Source organism: Panthera tigris, chromosome D1, assembly GCF_018350195.1.
Source record: "Panthera tigris isolate Pti1 chromosome D1, P.tigris_Pti1_mat1.1, whole genome shotgun sequence".
Classification (NCBI taxonomy): Eukaryota; Metazoa; Chordata; class Mammalia; order Carnivora; family Felidae; genus Panthera; species Panthera tigris.
In genome coordinates this window covers 71669652-71689627 of record NC_056669.1, presented here as the reverse complement: position 1 = coordinate 71689627, position 19976 = coordinate 71669652, and the positions used below count along the sequence as shown (strand labels likewise).

General features: G+C 39.5%; 1 protein-coding gene across 17 annotated transcripts in view; it reads left to right on the top strand.

The window, feature by feature from the left end:
* The window catches only part of SOX6 (SRY-box transcription factor 6), a 398531-nt gene that overhangs the window by 345584 nt on the left and 32971 nt on the right, over positions 1–19976 (top strand). For 9 of the 17 annotated variants that reach the window (XM_042959663.1, XM_042959665.1, XM_042959658.1 and 6 more), the window contains 2 exons: positions 6196–6276; positions 6479–6587. In XM_042959663.1, coding sequence (XP_042815597.1) covers positions 6196–6276; positions 6479–6587 — 190 coding nt within the window. The remainder of the gene's footprint in view (positions 1–6195; positions 6277–6478; positions 6588–19976) is intronic. The other 8 variants (XM_042959670.1, XM_042959669.1, XM_042959667.1 and 5 more) reach the window with 1 other exon arrangement.

Sequence of the window (19976 nt, the reverse complement as noted above, 5' to 3'; positions counted from 1 at the left end):
TAGGGTTTGTCAAATCAAAAAGGAAACCATATATGTGCTTAAGTAGTGGTTCTTGAGAATCATCACATCATGGCCAGATATGTCCAGAGGAATTAGAACAAGCCTCTTAGAATAAGATACAGAATCTCTTTCTCTCAACATTATCCTTAGCATTGTCCTGCTTAAAAGAGAGAGAGAGAGAGAGAGAGACAGAGAGAGAGAGAGACCTTTTTATTTAGAAATGTTCACTGCTTTTTCAGTCAAGCATTTGTGGTGTATTGTGTCTTCTTTTGCTATAGTTTGCAAAGACTTTGCAAAGATACAAGTGCCAAATTGCAGAAATTCTAAGTCAGACTCAAAAACCTCTTTTTCCTAGTAAGTTATATCATCACATTGTCTTCTTCTATTGTGTTCTTTTGACATTGCTTGTTTCTCTTTTTATAAAATATTTAAGATTTTTTTTTTGGATTTCCTTGTTTTGATTATTATTGACCAAAGAGACATCCCCAGAAGTGGAATGGTGAGTCTAAACCCTCTATCGCACACTTGCTTCTTTGGGACACTCACCTGCACAGCGTGTTTTTGATTTATGTGGGTAAATCGATTATGTGGCCTTGTAAAACCTGTAAGTATTTAGGGGCACTAATACTAAATGCTGTGTAAGATATATAGAAAAAGTGTAAGACAAACCCCTGGTTTGAAAAACCTTCTGATGTTTTGGGAGGAGACTTGTAGGTACATGTGAACCAAAGCTCCATTTCTTAAGATAGTATACAACTAGGGGCCAATTATGAAGGGAAGACTAAGAATTTTTGTATATCAGAAAGCAGGTAGCTCAGAGAGGTTGTAGAGTTCACAGACAGCTTGGGCTTTTCAAAGTGAATCGAATTTGGCAAGGAAGAAGAGAGCAGGAAACTTATCCTAGCAGCAGTGAGGAAGAAAAAGCAGGTGTGTTAGGGGAAGGCTCACTCTTGCCCACCCGGAGCAGAGGATGTGTGATGGGAGAGTTGTAGGAAACAGAGTTTTAAAAGATGTGTAGGGGACAGCGTGTGACAGACTTGAAAACCAGGTCGAGGAGCTTGAATGGAATGCAACAGAAAGCAGGAAGCCATGAATGTTTGAAATCGGAGCTCTGAAGTGGAGCCCTGTGAGGAGTGCGCATAGATAGACTGAGAAGGCAGTGTCAGGCACAGGCAGAAAGCACCCAGCACCCAGAAAGGAGGTGACAACGGGCAGCGATCTAGGAGTGTGGGTGTGAATGCAGGGGCAGTTAGTGATGATGGGAGGGATGGAGGGAGAGAAGGGACCCGTGCAAGAGACTCTGTGAGAGAAGAATCAGCAAGCCTGGACGATGGACCGAGCATGGAGGGGCAAAGAATGCAGTGAGGCAAATAGTGCCGACCAGTTGGTATCGATGTGAACAGAGGGCAGGAAGGCAGGTTGTGTAAGGGTAATGCTGCTTTTGCAGGGAAGTCTTCACTTTTAGTTAGGGAAGATTCCCCGAGTTGGAGAGACACTAAGGCTTGGAGCTGGAATGAGGTGACAAGGCTTCTTTGGGGAGCACTCAACAACTTCGACAAAGCTGAAATTTTGAGGACAGATAATATCTCAGGACATCGTGCTGGCCTTAGAGAATCCCTATTCATGATGCAAGAATTTGTTATTTCTCTCAGAAAACTCTGCTTCAGGAATATGTAAGGACATGACTGGTGGCGCTGCAGTATTAACTTTCCCTACAAAATTCCTTATGATTACATATTCGAAAAAAAATTTTAAAGTCTTCAATATTTAAATAATGTGTTTTAGGATATAACAACAAAATCTTATTTACTTAGTAAGAGGTGGGCCTAAATTGGTGATTACATGAGCACAAAATGTTCTAATTACTATTGTCTACATATAGAAATATATATATACATTTATATAAAATATTATAAAATATTTGCATAAAATATATATACAAACATTCTCTAAACAGAATAATTGAGAGTCAGTATAGAGTATACTAATATAATGTATTTCATATGTGAAAGTAACGTGAGATAATTATTTTTTGCCCATTGTAACTGCAATGCAGGTAATGGCCCCTTAGGTGTATGTTCTGTGGCTGCTATGAATGAGCTCACATTCAGACATTCTTTAGAAACGAGCTTTGAATACAGGTTGGTAAAGTACCTCTCACCTGGACCATGGGAATAAAATATATCACATCATTGTCCAGCTATGTCTACTTGTCAAATGAAATATATTTGTTTGTAAGGCAACAAACAAAGCGCTTCTCTCAGCACTTACCAATTTCCACTTCGTTTTGTAGCAGAGGAGACTGTGTGGAAGTGATTTGAGGTATGGTGTGTGCTGGTCAGTCTTGGTAACCCCGAGGGGAGGGTGCCCGGGGCATCATACATCTCGCGTGTTGTTTTCTAGGAGAGGGCTGCACTCAGTCACCTCACATATGGTTTGAAAAAGTCTTGTCTTGCTGGCAAGCAAACTGTTATTTAAGTACACAATCCACTCTACTACTGAAACAGTTTTGCCAAACTTATCCAAGTATTCTAACATGCTTAAAGATGGTATAAATATCATTTATTGCTAGCAGTTTTCTTCAGACTATATGGAATGTCTTCCTGCTGCCTGATCTAAGTGTCCCAGTTTACATTATGGCCTTTACTGCCTCTGTTTGATGGAGTGATCAGTAAAAATTTAATGACACTATAAAATAATAAAAATGTCATTAATTTACCACGGATCTTGGATGCAGTGGTTGTAAAGTTACATTAATAAACAGAATATTTTTTACAACAAAAAGCATTGTTACGGGGGAACGTATAAATAACACACATAAATTTAAGAGCAATTTTACTGTTAGCACACACATTATTATGGAATAGCCAATAAGTGTATAAAACATAGTATATAAAATTTTATTAAAATATACTGTGCGCATCAAAAATTCAGCTTTTATCTAAGTGCAAAGAAAAGCCATTATTGTGTGCTTACTGTTTCATTGCTGTTCTTTCCCCATATCACAATTTTACATTTGTTGCCAGTAAGGGGAAGTTGATTTTTTTTTCCTGGATGGAAACAAGCCTCTGTTCTTTGCGTTACCCCAGATCCATTCTCTTTCTCCACCAATGCAAAAACAAAATTGATCAATCTTGCCATGGTAGGGAGAGAAAAGTTGCTAATTTAATGCAAAGTTAAAAATAATGCTTGAAGACTTGAATGGTTTGTGCAGTGACTCTAGAAAGAAGGGATAATAATGCAGCAGTCTATCTGTCACCAGTGAGGCTGCCCCGTCATTGACTCTGATAATATGTGAAGATGATGGATGCCACCGTCTTGTGGCTTGTAACATTTAACATTCATCAGCTCTCACTAAAGGGGGCTTTATCATTGAAATATCTTTATTTAATATGCAACATCTACCTCATACATCATAATTTCAAAGCACTTAGAGAGCCAACAGTCCCTACAACACAGCAGAGCTGACTTTAATTTTTTTCAGTAACTTTAATGTTGCCTGCATGTTTTGTGACTGACAATGCATAAGTAAGGGTCTGATCACATCGTTGCATGTAAAATGCACATTTCACCGTCAACATGAAGATTGGGGGATTTTCCTGGGGGAGTTGAGATTAAATTAGCACTGAACTCTTTTGCTTACTTCTCCAAAGTATCTTATTTGGACGACATGTATGTTGTGAGAGCTAGTTCAAGTGCGTGGGCAAAATTTGGAGTTAAGAACTTACCACCCACAAATCTTTATCTGTTTGATATAGGGGCATACCCATTGGCACTTCATGGCCAGAAGTTGAAGCCTGTTGGAACTGAAGTATCTCTGAACTCATCTCTGTGCCCATGTACACATCCTGTATTTACTAGGCTCATGTTCAACCTTACTGGTAAAATCTTTGCTTGGCCCAGCTGACAGGAGCTAACTTGTAGACATCAGGCCCTCTTATCTTATGGTTATGTGGCTGGCAAATAAATATTCTGAGCTATTCTTTGAAGAAGGAAATCTTCTGGGAGACTAGGTAGAAATTTATATGAAAGGGCATGGCTTTGCAGGGTCCTTCTTTAATCTCAAACACAAGTGCTTAATATTACCAACTATAAAATGCAGCCCACTGCCCAAAACAATTTTTACCATTGATTTATTTTCTGCCTGTTTAACGAGTGTTTCATGGGATATTCTTCCTTGACTTCTACTCTGTCAAAATATTGATATTTTATAAGGAAAGTAGCTCTGCAGAAGAATGTTTTTTTTCAATGAAGTCAGAAAAATGTATGACTTCAAAGGCACTGTGAATGTGTTGTTGAATGTTCCGAATGTTTTTTGTTATGATTAAAAGCAAGCTGATAATACTGAATTGTGAGTGCACTTCATTTTTTGTAAAAGAAAAGATATTATCATCATGTAAGCTTTGTTGTCTTAGGATTTTACAAACCATGGCATGTAATTTTCCCTCTTCTCCTTCCTTGTCAAAATATTGATATTCTTTCAGGAACTTTATTTTTTTTTTACTGAGAATATTTTCCGGTAAAATCAAAGAGAATGAATGACTAGAAAGATACTTGAAATATGCATATTGATAGGTAGCACGGTCTGTTGATTTTCAGAGAAAGTTGTTTTCCCCCCATGAAAATACAGTTAAAGGTTGTTCTTCCAAGAAGATTGCAGGTGTCACATCAAAACTCCTTTTGCATTTAACATAGGGAGAGCATTCACATGCAAATATTTGAAATGCGAAACAATGTGATAAAACAAAGGTTGAATATTTTGCTTTCCCTGGTACTACTCATCTTCACTTTAATTCTTTTTCTTTACATCATGACAACCGAAAGTGCTACTCAAAAATAGAAATTGGCTGATTAAAAGCAGCTGTCCTCCCCCCTCCTCCCCGCCCCCCCCCCCCGCCCCCCCGACAATGTGTGAAACTCCCACATGGCTTGTGGTTGCTTTTTGTTGAGGCCTGCATCTGGGTTAATTTGTTCTCGTGCAGCGGTATTTTCACATGAGAAAATATTGGGGAACTGTGCCTAATTTGCTTTTTATTTTCCATTCTGATTTTTATAAGTGTGGTACTTCGGAGGTTTCCCCATATCCCACTAGTGTAACTAGTTAGGATTGCCCAGTGGGGGAAACTCAAGATTACAATTTTGTTGCATATCTTTCATAGAGTTGGTGCTAGATTAAAGCAAGGTTTATGCTGCGTTTTCTTCCAACACAGATTTCAAGATATTCCATGATGAAGGGGAACTGGAAGACTTCCTGCACAATTTGACTGATGGGAATTAATTATAGAAATATAATGATATTCAAAAATAATCATATTAGAAAGCACAAATGTAGTGAGGCTGTACAAATGAGACACAGCCTCTATCAAGTAATTGTATGTTTGCTCTTTAAGAATATTTCCAAGTTTCTAAACATCTTACAGAAGAGAACACTCTGAGTGTTTCCATCTAATGCCGAACATGCTCAGTACAGAACTAGGTCATTGAACAATAGACTGAACAGCAATCAGCACTCTACTGCTGCATAATGCATTAAGTATAACATGCAGAAACCATTCCCGGAGCTGGAAGCTGCTATTTCATGTCTGTAAATTCAAGCTGACATGACATTTAATATTGTTTCATAGTAATGAACAACAAGGTTTCATTCATTCATAAGCACAACACAAAGCCAAGTTTGAGTCTGGAGAGTAGCAAGGAGGCGAGAAGGGGACACGTGCTCTGTTTTTGCAGACAAGAACACCGTATTAGTGATGGTCAGTGAGCCCTCTGCCACTGATCCGGAGAGCTGCAGAGGGAGAGTTCACTGTGATATTTCAGGCTCCCTGTCCTAGAGGAGCTGGCTAATAAGGCAAACGTGTTTGAGTTTCCCTCCTGTAACGGCACAGATATTTAAATTTCCTGACTCCATGGCTGGCTAGGAGTAATCTTCTTTTTACTTCCCCAGAAGTTACAGTTGAAACTCCTAGGCAAAATAATAGCATCAATGCCATCATCTCGTCTGCCCGCTCTGAAACATTTGTTTTTGAAATCCTCCTGCCTAAAACTCCGATTTGTATTTTCCCAGGAATACCAATGCAAACTGCGATCTCCAAATGAGACAATTCCTCTCCCGTTAACTAGCAGTGTATTTTCACGGGAATTGCTCTTTCAAGTTTTGCACTTTGGGCTCAAACCTTTCAATTGCATTCCTTTTAGATTACTGGAGCAAATCCCACTGAGAGAAGATGCGCAGTGCCGCCCGGCAGGCTTCCCGGCACAGGTTTCCTTTCCTTACAGGTACTGTGCTTTAGACGCTGTCAGCGCTCTCAGTGCCACCACCAGGCTTTAGTGGAATCTTCCTGAAAGATTTTCTGATCCCCAGTTGGTCAGAAATGATGTTTGTAAATCCAAGTTTTGCCCGCTAAGCAAGATAGAAACTGGAAGGAAAAAGTGGCTGCTTCGGAAGCTAGAATAAGCCTCTGATTATTCTTTCCTCTAGGAAAGAACACGCTTTGAGAATTTGGGGCCCCAGTTAACAGGAAAGTCAAGTGAAGATGGAAAGCTGGGCCCAGGTGTCATCGATCTTACTCGGCCAGAAGATGCAGAGGGTGAGTGGCTTTTCCGTAGCTCTTTTCTGCTGCTCCGGGCGTTTGTGAAGGTGCATCTGAGTTAGTTATAGGATTATACAGTCTTTCTCAGGAGTACCAGCTGGGATTTTTTTTTTTTTTTGGCAAAGCAGAGGAACTTTTAGCCTTCATTATATATTATAGTTGAGGACGTTGAGATGTAGCTAGATCCTATATTACCGAACACGTAGCAATTCACGTGCTTCAAGGTGCCATTTCAAAGTTTTTAAATAAAATGACCCTCTGCGTTCCCATGAATAACAGAATTCTGTGTTTCATCCACGTCATTGCATACTCGTTTAAAAAAAAGGGCTAACCTACAAAGGAGGATTTTTTAACCCTGAATCAAGTAAGTCCCAGGTGCAATCAAACCTTTTTGGGAACTCAGTGATGGTTTGCAGCAGATTTAGTGTAAAATTAATAATTGCTCGGCCTGTGCCCAAGCACTATCCATTACTAAATTCTTGTGAAAGTCTGGATAGAAAGACCAGCTTCACTCTCAGTGGGTTTATCCACAGCAATGTCAATGCCTGTCCACTCCTTGTCCCTTTTTGTTTGTTTGTTTTAAATGCACAAGCAGCAAATCAGCAGAAATTGCTCTCCAGAGGCTGGGTACAATTTATGAGTTGGGTCAGCACTTCAGTAGTAATGTTGCCTGGTTATTTACTGTGTCATCACAGAGTAAGGACTGGTTTTCCCGTTAGCTGTTCCTTTGGCAGAATCCCTCCCACCAGTCAGGGAAGATTAATTTGTTCTCTTCAGAGTAACACAATACTTTGCCCATCTTGGGTCCCTGCTAAAGTTCTTCTTTAGCTTGAGGACAAGAATCTTACTATTATCGCTTTTACCGGCAGAATTTCTTCCAGGACCCTAATCCCTCGAAAACACGCGGAGACATTTCATAGCCTCATCTGAACTGGACATGACTTCTGGTGATAGCTTGGGGCCGTCCCAGGCAGTTCAGAAATCCCTGGCATGAACACTTAAAGATGACCAATTACAGGCTTTAGGAAGCACTTCACAGAGTATTCAAAAAGCAGATTTTTTTTTTTATACGAGTAGGAGAGACTAATGGTTAATGATAGTCCTGGGGACAAGGTGTTAAATTCTGATTGTTGTGTGTGTGGGGGTGGGGGCAAGGAAAGGGAAGAGGAAGGGGAAGAGGAAGAAGAGGAGGAGGAGGAGGAAAATTAGGAGGAGGAGGAAGGGAAGGGATAAAGAGGATTTAAAACCAGAAATACACTTGCTGCCTTTCCTGAAGAATGTGTACCGAGAGCACAGTGACATTGAGGTTTTATAGGCACTTAGAAGTGTAGGTTTTTCCTCATGAGGGTTGAGGTTCCTTGGCCTAGGGAACCAATTTATTCAGGCCAGGCCCATCTCAATGTTGTTGCAAGATTGTACCATAGAGTACCTAAATCTTTGACCATACACAATGAAATAGCATTTTTCATCACTTTGGAATATTCAGTCTGTTCATTTTTCCATAGACTAGGAGGTGCAGAGTTCTATCACTCTACCCTCGTTCCGACAGTTTTCTTAATCTATCATTCTTCCTTCTTCATTTGGCTTCTTGACTGTATAATGGGTATACATATAGTCAGTTACCTCTCAATAATGCTAATAATTAATTGATGATATTATGTGCCTGGTAAATTAAAAAGCCTGATCGGAGTTATTAACCATTATGAAAGGAAAAAATGAAAAACTTAATTATAGAGCACAATATTGTATAGAAATATTCTTAGAAATTCCATTTAATACCCAGATTGTCTGGATTCAGACCAATTTCCTGGTTAATTTGTTTTTTGTTGTTGTTGTGTTGTTTGTTAGCAAACATTTCTGAAGCACTTACATGCAAGAGAATGTGCAAAGCTTTTTACACATTTTGTCTCATGTAAACCTTATACAACTCTGTAAAGAAGGTATTATTATTTCTTTTCCATTTTACAGATGAGAATATTAAAGACAAGAGTAATTAAGTAACTTGCCGTAGGTCACATAGCTAGTAAGCGCATTGCTGAGAGTCGATCCCAGGCAGCCTGGTTCCAGAACCCAAGCTTCTAAATACTGTGCTATACGGCATGCCCTGCATATAAGATAAATCCATGGTGCCTTCACTTTTCTGAACAAACTCCTTGTGACCTTCCCCAGTATGGCCCATTTCCTCTCCCCTAAATATAGCAAGTCATGCCATACACCAGCTCTCGTGTTACCCTGTCACACACAGCAGCAATGCCTGATGAGTGTAACAGTAGAAGGGCTGTAGTGGCCCAGGAGCTTAAGGAGCGTGTGAAAACCTCCCTTCAGAAGCTTGCCCAGAGTTGCCATTGAGACCTCATGTGCTTTTGGGGGACTGTGAGTTCATGAATGGAGTCAAGTTACTGGCTCTAATATCGACAGAAGCACACTGCCTTTGTGAGGACTGCTGGGATGGGTAGCAGCCTTCTGCTGACTTTAGGATATTTCCTGGCATCTGTTCAAGTAAGAGCTGATTGCAAAGCCTGCTGGAGTTACAGTTCGTATGCAAGTCAGAGTAGATAACAGGTACACATAATACTTTCTCTACTTTGCTCCTTCATATTTCCCTTCACAGGAAGAGTAAGAAGGAACCGTAGTGAAAGAATAACTACAGCTTATAAACTCCTTCAATCAGTGTGTGGTCTCAACAAAACGAAATGAAATGAAGGAAAACAAAACATTTCTTAAGCATCTACTGTGTGTCAGAACTAGACATTAGATAAACCGAGGGAAGCAAAACAGATATGTTCTTGACCTCTTGGAGTTTAAAGTCTAGCGAAGGAAGACAGAAGGTTAAAAGGGAAATGTGTATAGACAGACAGACAGACAGACAGACAGGCATAATTGTCATTGAGAAAAGTGTTAAAAAGATCAAGACTTGGTTGTGCTGCCCAGAGATTCAGAGCGAAAGCTGTTTAGGTGAACTCAATGGCCAGGTGAGTTCTGCAGCTCTAGCCTAGCTCGCCACCTCTTCTCAGTCCATGTGTGATCATGTCTATGTTTCCTCCGGCTTGGAACAGCAATTTAAATGTTTTTCCCAGCTTTATTCAGATGGTGATATATGGCACTGTGTAAATTGAATGTGTACTATGTGATGATTTGGTACACATGTATATTAGGAAAGGATTACCACAAGGTTAGTTAACACATCTGTCACCTTCCATGATCGCCTCTTTTTTAATGAGAAAATTTAAGATCTACTTTCTTAGCAACTTTCGAGTGTATAATACAGTATTGTTAATTATACTCTCCATGCTGTACATTAGCTCCCCAGAGCTTATCCATCTTATAACTAGAAGTTTATACCCTTTGACCAACTTCTCTCCCCTTCCCCTTCCCCCTAATCCCTGGAAACCACTACTCTGCTCTGTTCCAGAGCTTTTCCTTTTCCGATTCCACATATAACTGAGACCATACAGTATTATTTGTCTTTCTCCGTCTGATTTGTTTCACTTCGCATGTCTTCGAGGTCCATGCATGTTGTTGCAAGCGGCAGGATTTTCTTCTCTTGTGGATGAATAATATTCATCTACAAAAACGCCTTCAAGAGGAGTGTGTGTGTATCACATTTTCTTTGTCTGTTCATCCATCGAGGTACACTTAGGTGGTTTCCATGTCTTGGTTATTGTGAATAATGCAGAACAGCAATCTTAAGGGACTCTGCCCTCCTTCCACTTGCACCCCATCCTCCTGTGAGGCTTCTGAAGTGACTAACGTACGTCAGCCTAGGAGATGAGGGCCTGGTCCAGCTGGGCTTCCCAGGAAAATGTCTGGCAGTCATGAAAATGCCAATATCACTTACTAAGCAACTTGAGGACCTGCTTCATAGCTCTGAGCATGGAAGCCGCAAGGGAAAGGTCACCCAAAGAGGCAGCTGTGCATGTGTGTATTAAACACTCATCAAAATCAAATGACAAAACCATAAGCCAGGAAAACAGAAATTAAAAATATAAAAGGCAAATGCCTTCAAAATTTTATTTTTAAAGTCCAGCTGTTATTTGGCTTGAATATGACAAGACAGCATTTCTTGTTCACCATGATATTTATAAATCTACAAATTCATTGGTGCTGGGGGCTTAGGAAACATGTGTAAGGTCTTGTTATACTTTGAAGCAGTTGAAGGCTTACTATGTACTGAGCACATAAAATGTGTTAGCTCCTATGCGGGACATGGAAGAGAGGACTTGATTAGTGGAGTCAGTCACCATGTATTAAGAATGATGAACAGCTGTTTAACTTCTTATCGACTTTTCCCCTCTCCTTGTTCTCTTCAGGCAAGATGCGATGGTTGTCCCAACTCTCCTAATTTCAAGGTTGCAAAGTACAGTAGGAGGGGTGATGGCCCAGTTATTGGAAGGTTTGGATTAAGGCTCTTTTACTAAAGGATGGCAAACAAGTGACTAATGCCTCCTTATCTTTTAAAAGATGTGTTCTATATTCCATTATCTCTAAAAATGGTCCCTTCCAATTCCAAGATTGTCAGTAAGGTCTTTTTGGACACAGAGTGTGTTTCTTATAAGAAAGATGATCTATGCACAATAGCTTCCACTTAGTTTTTTTCCAGAGAAATAAAAGAGGAGACCAGTACCTTTGAGAGCATATTTGTGCCACTTGTTGAATCCAGTTTTCACATCCCTTTAACTTTTCTTTTTTATTAATGAGCAGCTGTCTCTCATTGTATTTCACAGATGGGCCCCTCCTTTCTCTCTCTCTCCTCTCCTTCTCTTCTCCCAGCGATAACTGTTGTGACTTGCCTTCTTTTTCATATTCTTTCTATCCTGTTTCTTCTCTCTCTCTCTCTCTCTCACTGGGGATCTCTAAAGAGATACTTTTTTTTTTCCATTTTGCAGACTATCTTGAGTAAGAAAACATTTTCCTGACACCTCTTTTAATTCCACAGTTCAATCATTGTGTCCCAGCCTCAGAGGAAGGCTGCACCATATTTTGATGTGGGGAATCAGGGAATTTGAGCTCCTAAAGGGATGATCATTGGCCAGACTTCTAGACCCTGGGTTGAAAACTAAGTGGAAGCTATTGTGCACAGATCATCTTTCTTATAAGAAACACACTCTGTATCCAAAAAGACCTTCTGGACCCTGGGTTGAAACTGTGGTGATGATCATTGGCCAGACTTCTGGACCCTGGGTTGAAACTGTGGTGATGTGTCCTCCATGTATAAAAAACTTGCATTGATTTGAGTGGAAATGGATACGTGCACCCAGAATAGTCCCTTTTAGAACTGTTGCTCTCAGATCCTCAGATTTGCTTAGAAGACTTTTATAGATTTGTACTGAATTGTGAATTGGATCCCAGCCAACATGGCCTTAACCTTTCTGAAAGCTTTATTTTTTGGCAAACTTCTGATTGCTTCTATGTTTTATACCTCAGGTTAGCTCTATTATTGTCAACTTAAGCTCTCTGATTATAGACCAATGAGAGAGAATGCAACTTTTCCTCTTTTTTCTTAAAAATGCACCACTTAATACTAATGTTTTTCTCTTAAAAATTCTACTTACCCTTTGATTCGCACTCTGATAAACCTGTGAAACTTTTCTCATTCCCTTTCCCCTCCCTGGGTCCTTCTTATTCCTGGTGGAAGGGGAAGATTGGTTTGAAGATACATGGCTCATTCAAGGCAGCAGAGGGGGGCTGTAGTGTAATCTAGGGTGGGGTGCAAGGGCTACAACTGCTTATACTTTGGAATATGAAAGTCATTATTATTTCAAGTCCAGAATACAGTGCTTCCCATGCAACACTTAGATTCTCAGAATTGGAATAAAGGAGTGGCATCATCAAAATCACAGTTCCAGCCAAGAAATCCCTTCATAGAACCCTAACAAGTGGCCATCTCCATTCTGTTCAAACGCACCTATTAGTCTATGAACAGAAAGCTACTTCTTGAGAAGCTCATTCCAATTCTAGTTATTAATTCTTTGTTATTGGGAGCCAGAATTTGTCTCTGTTTCCTTATAACCTCTACCCAGTGGCTCTAGTCTGACTTTTAGGTTGCAAAAAATAAAGCTTACCATTTCTCCACATGACACCCCTTCAGATATTTGCTCACGGACTAGGAGACTTAAATTCCAGTTGTTCCACACTTGGCGGGTCACTTTCCATTCCTGAGTGTTCTCATCTGTAGCTAAGGAAGTTGGTCTAGGTTATTTCTAGTTGGCAGTTTTTTAACTGTCTTATTATACTGCCATGTAATTGAAATCATTCACCTTTAAGTCAACTAGAATGTAACAAGTATCAATTCTGGACTACACCATCCTTTAAAGAAATGAAATTATTATAGAAATATCCCATCTCTATAATGAGATGTCTTTGCTTACGAAGGAATCCAAACACTAGAGTACATATTAGGCAGATAAGGTGAGGAATCCTATATATTAAAAGAAAAGACTGAGATAAATCAGAAGGGAGCACTAATCAGAGCTGTGCTTATGGGTCTGACCTTCCATAGCTGCCTAAAACAGTGTTTCCAGGAATCTTAGAGAAATGAATAGGCAAAGCATTTTCTATGGAACCAGCAGGCTGGGGTCTGAAACCAGGATCAGTAGCCAGGGAGGCCCAAGGCCTGATGAGGAGTGAGTAACAGCCACAGGCTGGGAGATAAGCAGAGTTCACAAAGCCCTTGGCTCTGGACTAACTCTGTTGTATGAGTATCACAAAAATGTATTTTACTGTGGATATAAACAGTTTTAGAGGATCCTGTGCACCAGTTTATATCAGCACTATATATAAAGTACCGCTCTCTTAAACAAGCAAATAAACTTCTCTTAAAGAAATATATTTGCTGTGTCTTAAAAGCTCCCAAATAACTTTTAATGTTGGTGGAAAACAATTTCCATTGAACTCTCCAAGTGATGGATAGTCCTGATGGGGCAAGAGAGTGAAATGTCAAGATTCTTGTATAACTCCATCCCCTAATACTTCATAAAGGGAACTCAACCTGCTTCTCAGAGTTGCTTAAGCTAGAAAGCCCAAAGAGCTAGCCTTCCTTTACTGAGGAACCTAGCTCTGGCCAGTAGCTGGTTTCTCACTGGCCTGGCTTCTTCTCTAAAGAAGTGTCAATGGCAATATATATATATATATAAAACCAACGCCGCTGCCATCACCACCACCACCACATACACACACACTCAAACACACACACACACACACAGTCTAGTTTTCTGATTGAATATCATCCACCCTAGTCAAGAAATGCTTGTCTATGCTATTACTGAATCACACAGAAGGACTTCCCCAACTTGTCTCAGAAACTGGGCCACAAAAGATTAACAACATCTTCCATGAAAATTAGACCCAAGGTAAGAACAGCCAGCATATGGTCCCAGTGGGACTGCAAAATCAGTCCATGCTTCCTCAGTATTATGTATGTCTACTTCACATATATTAGAGTAAACCCTGGCTGATAGAGGTCTCTCTGTCATGTTTGGACTGACTATGTAGCCCTTCGGCTATGGACCTTGTCTGGTTACCTGTCCCAGAATCATCTTCTCTTGGCAGCAAGAGCCATTTGACTTGCTGTCTACAGGCTATTGAATTCAGCCCAACATTAAGCTGGTGGAATTTAAAGAGCACCAGGCCAATTTGGAATACTTTTTAAACTCTTTCTGCCAAACTTCCCCCCGCCCCACCCCCCAATTGGTCCTTTCCTTTTTTTCAAGTTCTGATAATTGTGCTTATAATTTATTTCAAAAAGTTGATAACCACCTAGCTAGCTCTTTCTCATTTTCTCTTACTGACTTCTTAGCTTTTTTCTTTAAGATATTTTTATTTTTGCATATATCCTTCTTTCATATTCATTGTCTCATTTTACTCTGCTTGTCTAACACTGTTTGCTTGTGCCCACTACCTATCATTTCGTACTCTTTAGCAATAGTTCTTTGTAGACTGAATTGCCAGTACCGATAGCCAGGCCTTTCTAAGCAGGATCTGCCCATGTTCGGGGGCCCCCAATCTTCCATTTTACCTTCATGTTTAAGTTATAATTTGCTGATTACCTCTTATGTGTACAGCACATATGGGCATGGAGGGAAGGATTTCTTAACAGATGGACTTCACTCTATTGTCCAAGAGCTAGTAATGTGGTTGGGATTATAATATTAGCACACACAGAAAGCAAAGCAACCTAAGGTGTTACATGTTCAAGTGCATCATTAGAGAAACAGAAAAATAAAAGTGCTATTTAGAGGAGGAAGCTACAGTGCTTTGTGAAAAACAGTGATTGTTGGAGTCCTGATAGAAATATAGGTAGAGATAAGCCCAGGTTTGGATGAGCAAAGAGAAGGGGAAGAACTTTCAGTTGAAGGAATAATCCAAGCAGATGCAGGAACAGTAAAGCATACAGATATTCATAACAAAGTTCCAGAAGGGAAGAATGACTTTCCTCACCCTTGTGTTCCCTACCAAGCCCAGCAAAAGTCGTGCATATATTCATACTCAGTAAATACTTAAGGAATTGAGCAGGTTATAGAAATACCTGGGTTCCATATTGTGAATGGCCTTGAATGCCAGGCTCAAGAATTTGAACTTTGCTACCAAATAAACAGCCATTAACCTTTAATTGTTCAAGATTGACTTAGACTACAGAAGTTAAAAATAATGGAAAAGCAGCAGTTCATTTAGTCTGGGGAATCTGTTAATCTCTTTATTCTTGTGTTTTGTTTAATATTGTTTCCGGGCGGATGTTCAATGGGCATCTTTTCATATAGCATCATCAGAGAGCTGAGTATGTGTTGGGAGGGTTTTCATTCAAGTCATATTAAAAACACTTCTTTTCTTCCTGGGTATATTACTCATTAAAGTATGATTTCACTTAGTCTGATGGGACTGATGGATGTCTAACAGATTGTTCTCTCTTGTACTTACTAGTGGAGAGGGTTTTTTTCAGTTGTTTTTGTTCAATGAATACTTACCCGTAGACATGATGCCCCATATTGGGTCTTGGTACCAGAGGGAAGCAAGTGTGTAAGAATCCATTGACATTTGCATTATACTGTAGACTGTTAAATTTAGGAGTAGGCTGTAAAGAAGTAACTCCGAACTAAAACTTAATATCCCAAGTCTCAGCCCCAGAGATAATTTCATAAGCAATGTATTCAACCATTTTAAATTTATACTAAAAATACAAATTGCAGTTTACTGGTTTACATATATATTTCATGGGAGAGAAATCATTTTGTGCTGCTTCAATATAAGCTCACTTTTCACTGGGAAGGCCAATCATACCTGAGGACAAAATGGAAAAGTCTACTCCATGTTGCAGACTTACAGAACTACTAGTAGAGGAAAAAGAAAAACAATTGTCAAATGTCCCTGAAACTACCTTGCCCTTCATTTATTACAGTATCTCGATCAAGAATCCTAATCCTTTGTTATTCCGATGAGTCCTTTATAAAAAGCTGATCCATAAATTCTGGCCAGGACTGAGCAGCATAGTCAGGTTATAGTTTCCACATGTGGGAACTGGGGGATATGAGATGGTCTTTTGAGGTTAGGTCCTATGCATATTCAGTACCTTTTAGCTTTTTATCATAGAGACTGTTTTAAATATTTTTAACTTTGGGGCAGAGGACACTCCATTAAGTAGTAAATTACACTCCCCAGCTAACTTGTGGGTCGTTTTATAACTACTCTGAAGGACAGGACTATGTAGTATAGGACACATCACTCAGGTATGGGGAAAGACTGGAAAGGGAACAAATATGAGTTGAAAGCACTTGATATGTCCTAGGTACTGGAATAGACTCTATTACTTCTCTCTTGCCATTATTACTGCTACTATTTCTACGGGCGACTACTGTTTAGTGAGTGGTTCCTGGGATCCAGTCACTGAGCTAAGAAATTTTACATTCCCATTTAATCTTTACAAGGATCCTGCCAAGTAGAAATGATTAACTCTCTTTTGTAAGGAGACGAGATTACCATTTTAGAGAAAGGAAATAATTTTCCCAACTTAGGGAAGATCAAATATAGAGTTAAAACCCAGATCTAAGCCACACTGACTCCCATTTTTCTGCAAGATGAGCTGATTGAGTTGGTTGCTTTTGTTGGAGTAGCTTTTCCCTGTTGGTTTTCATTAAAAAGAAGAAAAAAAAAGAGAACTAGAAACTTTTATTTAAGCTTATTTATTTATTTTGAAAAGGAGAGAGAAAAAGAGTACAGGGGAGGGGCAGAGAAAAGAAGAGAGAGAGAGAATCCCAAGCAGGCTTTGCACTGTCGCACAGAACCTGACACCGGGCTTGAACCCATGAACTGTGAGATCATGACCCAAGCTGAGACCTAGAGTCAGATGCTTAACCAACTGAGCCACCCAGGCACCCCAAGAAATAGAAACTTTTGAAAGTTTTTTAAATCTTTCAAACCATACACATATTAAGTACCTTTCAAATACTTTCACCAGATTCTCGGGGCAAAGAAGTTTTGGCAGATTATGGAAATGAGTTGAGTGGCCAAAATCCTTCTAATATGATTTCCATACAATAACCTAATAAAAAATTTAGTTACTACTGCTCCCAGTATCTACATCTCTCATTCTAATAAAAGGAAAATTCCCTGAAACAAATGAAATGGAGAAGAGAAACCAATTAAATGAATTTTGTGGAGTTTTAAAAGCCAAGTCTAGATGCTATTGAAGCAATTCAGTTGACCGTTTTAGACATTTCTTCTGATGGCAAGTGTGAAACTTAAGAGATAGTTGCATCTGAGTTTCTTGTGATATTTGCCAGTTACTAACTGTGAGACCTGGACAACTTAACCTCTGTAAATCTCAGTTTCCTCATGTGGAATAAGGAATGTGAATTAGATGATCTTTAATATCCTTCTCGTGTTAAAATTCTCTGATTCTATGAGCATGTTTCATCTATTTCCTAATGACTCTGCTATCTAGGGAAGCTCCCATCATAGGTCTGTTTGAATACCTGCTTCAGTTGTATGTATTTATGCACACCCTACAATGTTAGAATAGCTTTCAGATTTAATATTTCCAAAAAAACTCATCCTTTCAAGATTACCCAGGAAGTGAGGAAGCTGGGATTTCAGGACTGTATAACAGGGCAAGTCAATAAAAGAACTAAGATCGGAACCAATGATCTCTGAGTCCCAAACAACTATGGGCATATTTTCCCTTCAAAGCCTTATTATTTTACAGATGCTCAAGTAAGGCAAGGTATTTTACAGAATATAAGAAATAAAATAGGATTTATACAAAATCCGATTTCAGAAATTGTCAGTTTCTAATGCAACAGGTAGCCATCTGAGTCTCACTCTAAAATTTTCACAGTTGAAGATGTCTACTTCTCTCCATTGTGACATTTGAGTACTTACCATATGCCCACTTGTGTACCAGACCTTGGGGAAGCATCCCTGCCCCTTTTGGGGCGCACAGTCTTGTGAAGAAGGTGGGCACACACAGTTGATAATTTCGGTAAAACATGGTAAATGTTAAAATAAAGGTATGCATAGGATGCCATGGGAGCCTAAAATACTTAGCCCAAACTGATACACTAGGCAGGACTGCCTAGAGAAGATCATCCCTGTCCTGAGTCGAAGAATAAGTGATTTTAAAGGTGGACAGAAAATTCTAGGAAAAGAAAAGACTGAATGCTTAGTATGAAACAACATGGGGTATGGATAACTAAAAGTAGTTCAATATTATAAATCAAACAAAGTTTGAAGTGGAGAAGCCAAAGTTGGAACTGGAGACATAGGTAGAGGACCAGGTCATGGAGAGCCTAGGACTTCATCTTTTGGGCAACGGGGAACCATTGAAAACTTTTACATACAGAGTAGTCTGGTCAGAATTGCATTTGTGATGGTATACTCTGGCTGAAATTAGGAAGAAGTATGTAAGTAGGGACTGGAGACTCAAATCTGGAAGTAAGCACATCAGTTAGAAGGCTAGTATTTATAACAGTCCAGCAGAGACAGTGAGGCCAAGGCAATCGATGAGTAATAAGGATGGAAACAAGAGGATGGATTTAGTAGTATCTTTGTTAACTAATTCTGAGATTTGCTTCATCTTGGTTTGTGCTCCTTAATTTCATGTAGAGTCTATGGTAGTATATTGAGTTGGATGAAGCCAGAAGCCTCTGAGCAACATGAATTATTTAGTCTACCAGCTTTTTACCAGCTTCTGTATTCTCCAAGGGAATCTACTTGAATCTGAGCCTGGTGCTCCTGAAAACTTAGGAAGCCAGAACCTATTATTGTCTTATTTCATCCACAGTGGTCTCTGGTTCAGACTTAAATGATGTCTTTTTGCCTGGGCTCAACAGCTTGTAAGCTGTCCTCCTGTGCATACAAATAGCAAACAGATAATAAGTAGAATATTTGATGTTCTCTGCTACTTTCAAGTCATTAAAAAGAAAGAATCACATAAGTTATCCCAGTTGCCCTTGGATCCTACAGTTGAAACAAGATAAAGGGCTCTGTTTAGCTATCTGTGTAAAGCAAATATAACTTGAGAATTAAAAAAAAAAAAAAAAGTAAACACGGGCACCAAACTGAAAGCAAGAGACTCTTGAAAATACAGACTGGTATATCACTGGTTAGAATTTCCTTCATTTTGCAAAGCCACGAGCCACATGCATCAGCTCACCACAAAGTCATTAAGCCTTTTTAAGCTCAGATGAAAAACATTAACAAATACCACAAAAGGCTTTAGTATAGCCCCTTTGTTCATTCACATATGGCACTTTATAACTCCTGCGCCACTCTGGTCGTGTGTTTGTTTAAGCTGCCTCCATCAGGCTGGTCCTGAAAGAACAAAAGACATCTTGAGCAATCCTAAGCAGGAAATGGGCTAATCTAAACATGGTTTGTGACACTTTAAGTAGAATAGAAAGGGGAGGGATTGATTAGTCATTAATGTCCAATTGGCTCCATATGGATGTTGCAATAATAAAGCCTTTTTTCAGAGCAGTAGCAGAGTTATTGAATTAGAGGTTTATGTTTCCTCAGAGCTGACCTTAGGGAATTCCCTTTTGGTTCTTCTTGTTGATCTTTTAAAGAGAATGGAGTTTCCAATAGGAAAAAAATAGAAGCCTTCTCCACAATAACACTTGCTCATAATCCCGCAACTAAGGAATGTATTAATACGGCATCATTTTAATTCCTGCTATAATTTCAGTCCTTCGTGCTTTCTTTGCATCTTTGGTGGGGCAGTATTTCAGAGACCAATTAGACAGTGGCATGAACTTCATAACTGGTAATGGACTCCTCTAATGTGCTTAGCTGTGGCAGAGAAATGGCATCCTTACAGGGGGAAAATAATGTTCCTGCCAGGGAATGGTGGGCTTTGACATTCGGTTATTTCAGATCACTGAAATAATCAGTGACTGG